Source organism: Symphodus melops (genome assembly GCF_947650265.1).
Source record: "Symphodus melops genome assembly, contig: scaffold_457, whole genome shotgun sequence".
Lineage (NCBI taxonomy): Eukaryota > Metazoa > Chordata > Actinopteri > Labriformes > Labridae > Symphodus > Symphodus melops.
The window spans coordinates 7,501-9,534 of NW_027636771.1; the positions used below are offsets into that span (position 1 = coordinate 7,501).

The 2,034-nt window shown below is 53.6% G+C and overlaps 1 protein-coding gene across 1 annotated transcript in view; it reads right to left on the reverse strand.

The window, feature by feature from the left end:
* Positions 1-1,392, reverse strand: part of LOC306819070 (peptidase inhibitor 16-like) — an 8,860-nt gene extending 7,468 nt beyond the window's left edge. The window contains exon 1 of the mRNA XM_079372816.1: positions 959-1,392. Coding sequence (XP_079228942.1) covers positions 959-1,201 — 243 coding nt within the window. The 5' untranslated portion in view covers positions 1,202-1,392. The remainder of the gene's footprint in view (positions 1-958) is intronic.
* Positions 1,393-2,034: the final 642 nt, after the last annotated feature.

The following is a 2,034-nucleotide window of genomic DNA, read 5'->3' on the forward strand; positions in this document are numbered from 1 at the left end:
TGATTGTCCTCTGACCTCATGCTCAGGGCGGTAACGCTGCACAGCTGCAGCTGTCAACACGTACAGTGATGATCAGACGACCTTCTCTCTGGACCGTCCGGCGTTCATCGGTGTGGACATCGCTCACGTCTCTGAACCGAAACAAGCCGGCTGCAGACTCTCCTGCACGCACAGCGAGAAGACGCCGCGTCACGACCAACAGGAAGCCGACTTCATTCCAAGCTCATCTAAATGTTCACTTTCAATCATTCTGAGTGTCTGCAGCTTCACGAACACAAAACAACAAGTTACTTCATATTGGCAGTTTCTAGTCTTGTTGCCATGGAAACAAAACCCGGGGTCTCCTCCCAGCTGGGCGTCCAGGAGGATCCTGGTCAGAGACCTGAACCTGAACGTCTAAGCTCCTCCCCCTCTCGAGGCCCCGAGGCCCACACTGAGCCCCCCCCCCCCCCCCCCTTATCTGTCAGAGGCGTAAAGTCTGGAGCTCTCGCCTCTCATTAAGCTCTCCTGACGATGTGAGTGAACAGAACTCATTCACACATGTTGGACCTGCTGAGCTTGATCAGATTATCTTCTAACAATAAAGCTCAGTGAGCGAGTCCTGCTGCTCAATTAGATTAGACACAGTGAGCAGCACGAAGACGAGTCTGACCATGACTCAGGCTGTCAGCAGCGTCCTGACAAACCTCTCAACTCAAGTACGACAGGACTTCATTAGTCCTCTGTGACCCGGTCTGAACTCAATCTGAAGGAACATGGAGTGATGAGGAGTTAGCATGTTAGCATACAGCTGTTTGATTAAAGCTTCAAATCGCTCCTTTCATTTGAGCTAAAGACGACCTCCTCAACACGCCGCCATCCGGCGTCCTGGTAATCAAAAGTCTTCTTGTCAGTGATAAACAGAAAGACGGTAAACGATGTGAGGGACGCCTGTCAGACCGCGTCTCCGCTGTCTTACCAGAGGCATCATGGCGGAGGCGCTGGGGGAAACCAGTCCTCTGTAGTGGTTGTGAAGCTCCACCAGCAGCTCCTCCTGCTCCTCGCTCAGAAAGCTCCAGGCTCCAGGGACCAGCAGGGCCCCCATCAGGAGCCAAGCCCAGAGAGGGCCCCTCCTCAGCCTGGAGCCCCCTGGTGACGCTCCGTCCTGGGTAGTCCTGGGAGCCGAGGCCCCCTGGAGCTCCGAGTGGCTCTTGCTGTGCATGATGGGAAGTCCTGGGGAGATGTATCCTCAAAGGTCAGTCCAGGCTAGGGTCCAGCAAAGTGTGTGTGTGTACAAAAGGCCTCTTGTCCTTGTTGGTGAGTGTGTGTGTGTGTGTGTGTGTGTGTGTGTGTGTCCCTCCTCAGTGGAGCTCTCTCTCAGCTCTGCACATCTCGCTCGTCCTCGCTGAGCTTTAAGAGGCAGAGATCCTCCTCCCCTCACCGACACACACTGCACCGCCTGGTACGCAGCACAAACACACCCCACAGACCCCCGTCCCCCCGTCCCCCCAGCCTCCAGATCCTCCCTGTCAGCCCCCCCCCTCTTTCTGTCATCTTTGTTTGTTTGGTCTGAGTCAGAATGAAGACAGTCATAGTTTCTACATTCAGCCCTCCCTGTGTTTCATGAGTCTCTTTAACGTTGGAGCTGACCTGCAGGTGTTCGTCCAATCACAGAAGAGCTCAAACATCTCCTCCATGGTCTCTCTGACAGGAAGTGCTCTCAGGGTGAGATATGAGGAACAAACAGTAAAGGAAGTGCGACGTGCAGAGATGCTGGTTTGTTGTATTGGAGTTGTTGCCTGGCAACCACAGAGAAGATTTTAAACACGACATGAAATAGATCAGACTGAAACCAGCAAACAGCCAATCAGAATGGAGTTTGATTTGGGTCACCTGATCAGGAGTCACTGGCTCCGCCCAGTCCACCGGGTCAGCTTCCAGGTGTGTGTGTGTGTGTGTGTGTGTGTGTGTGTGTGTGTGTGTGTGTGTGTGTGTGTGTGTGTGTGTGTGTGTGTGTGTGCTACCACAGATTACAGTCGTGACTTGCAGTGTTTT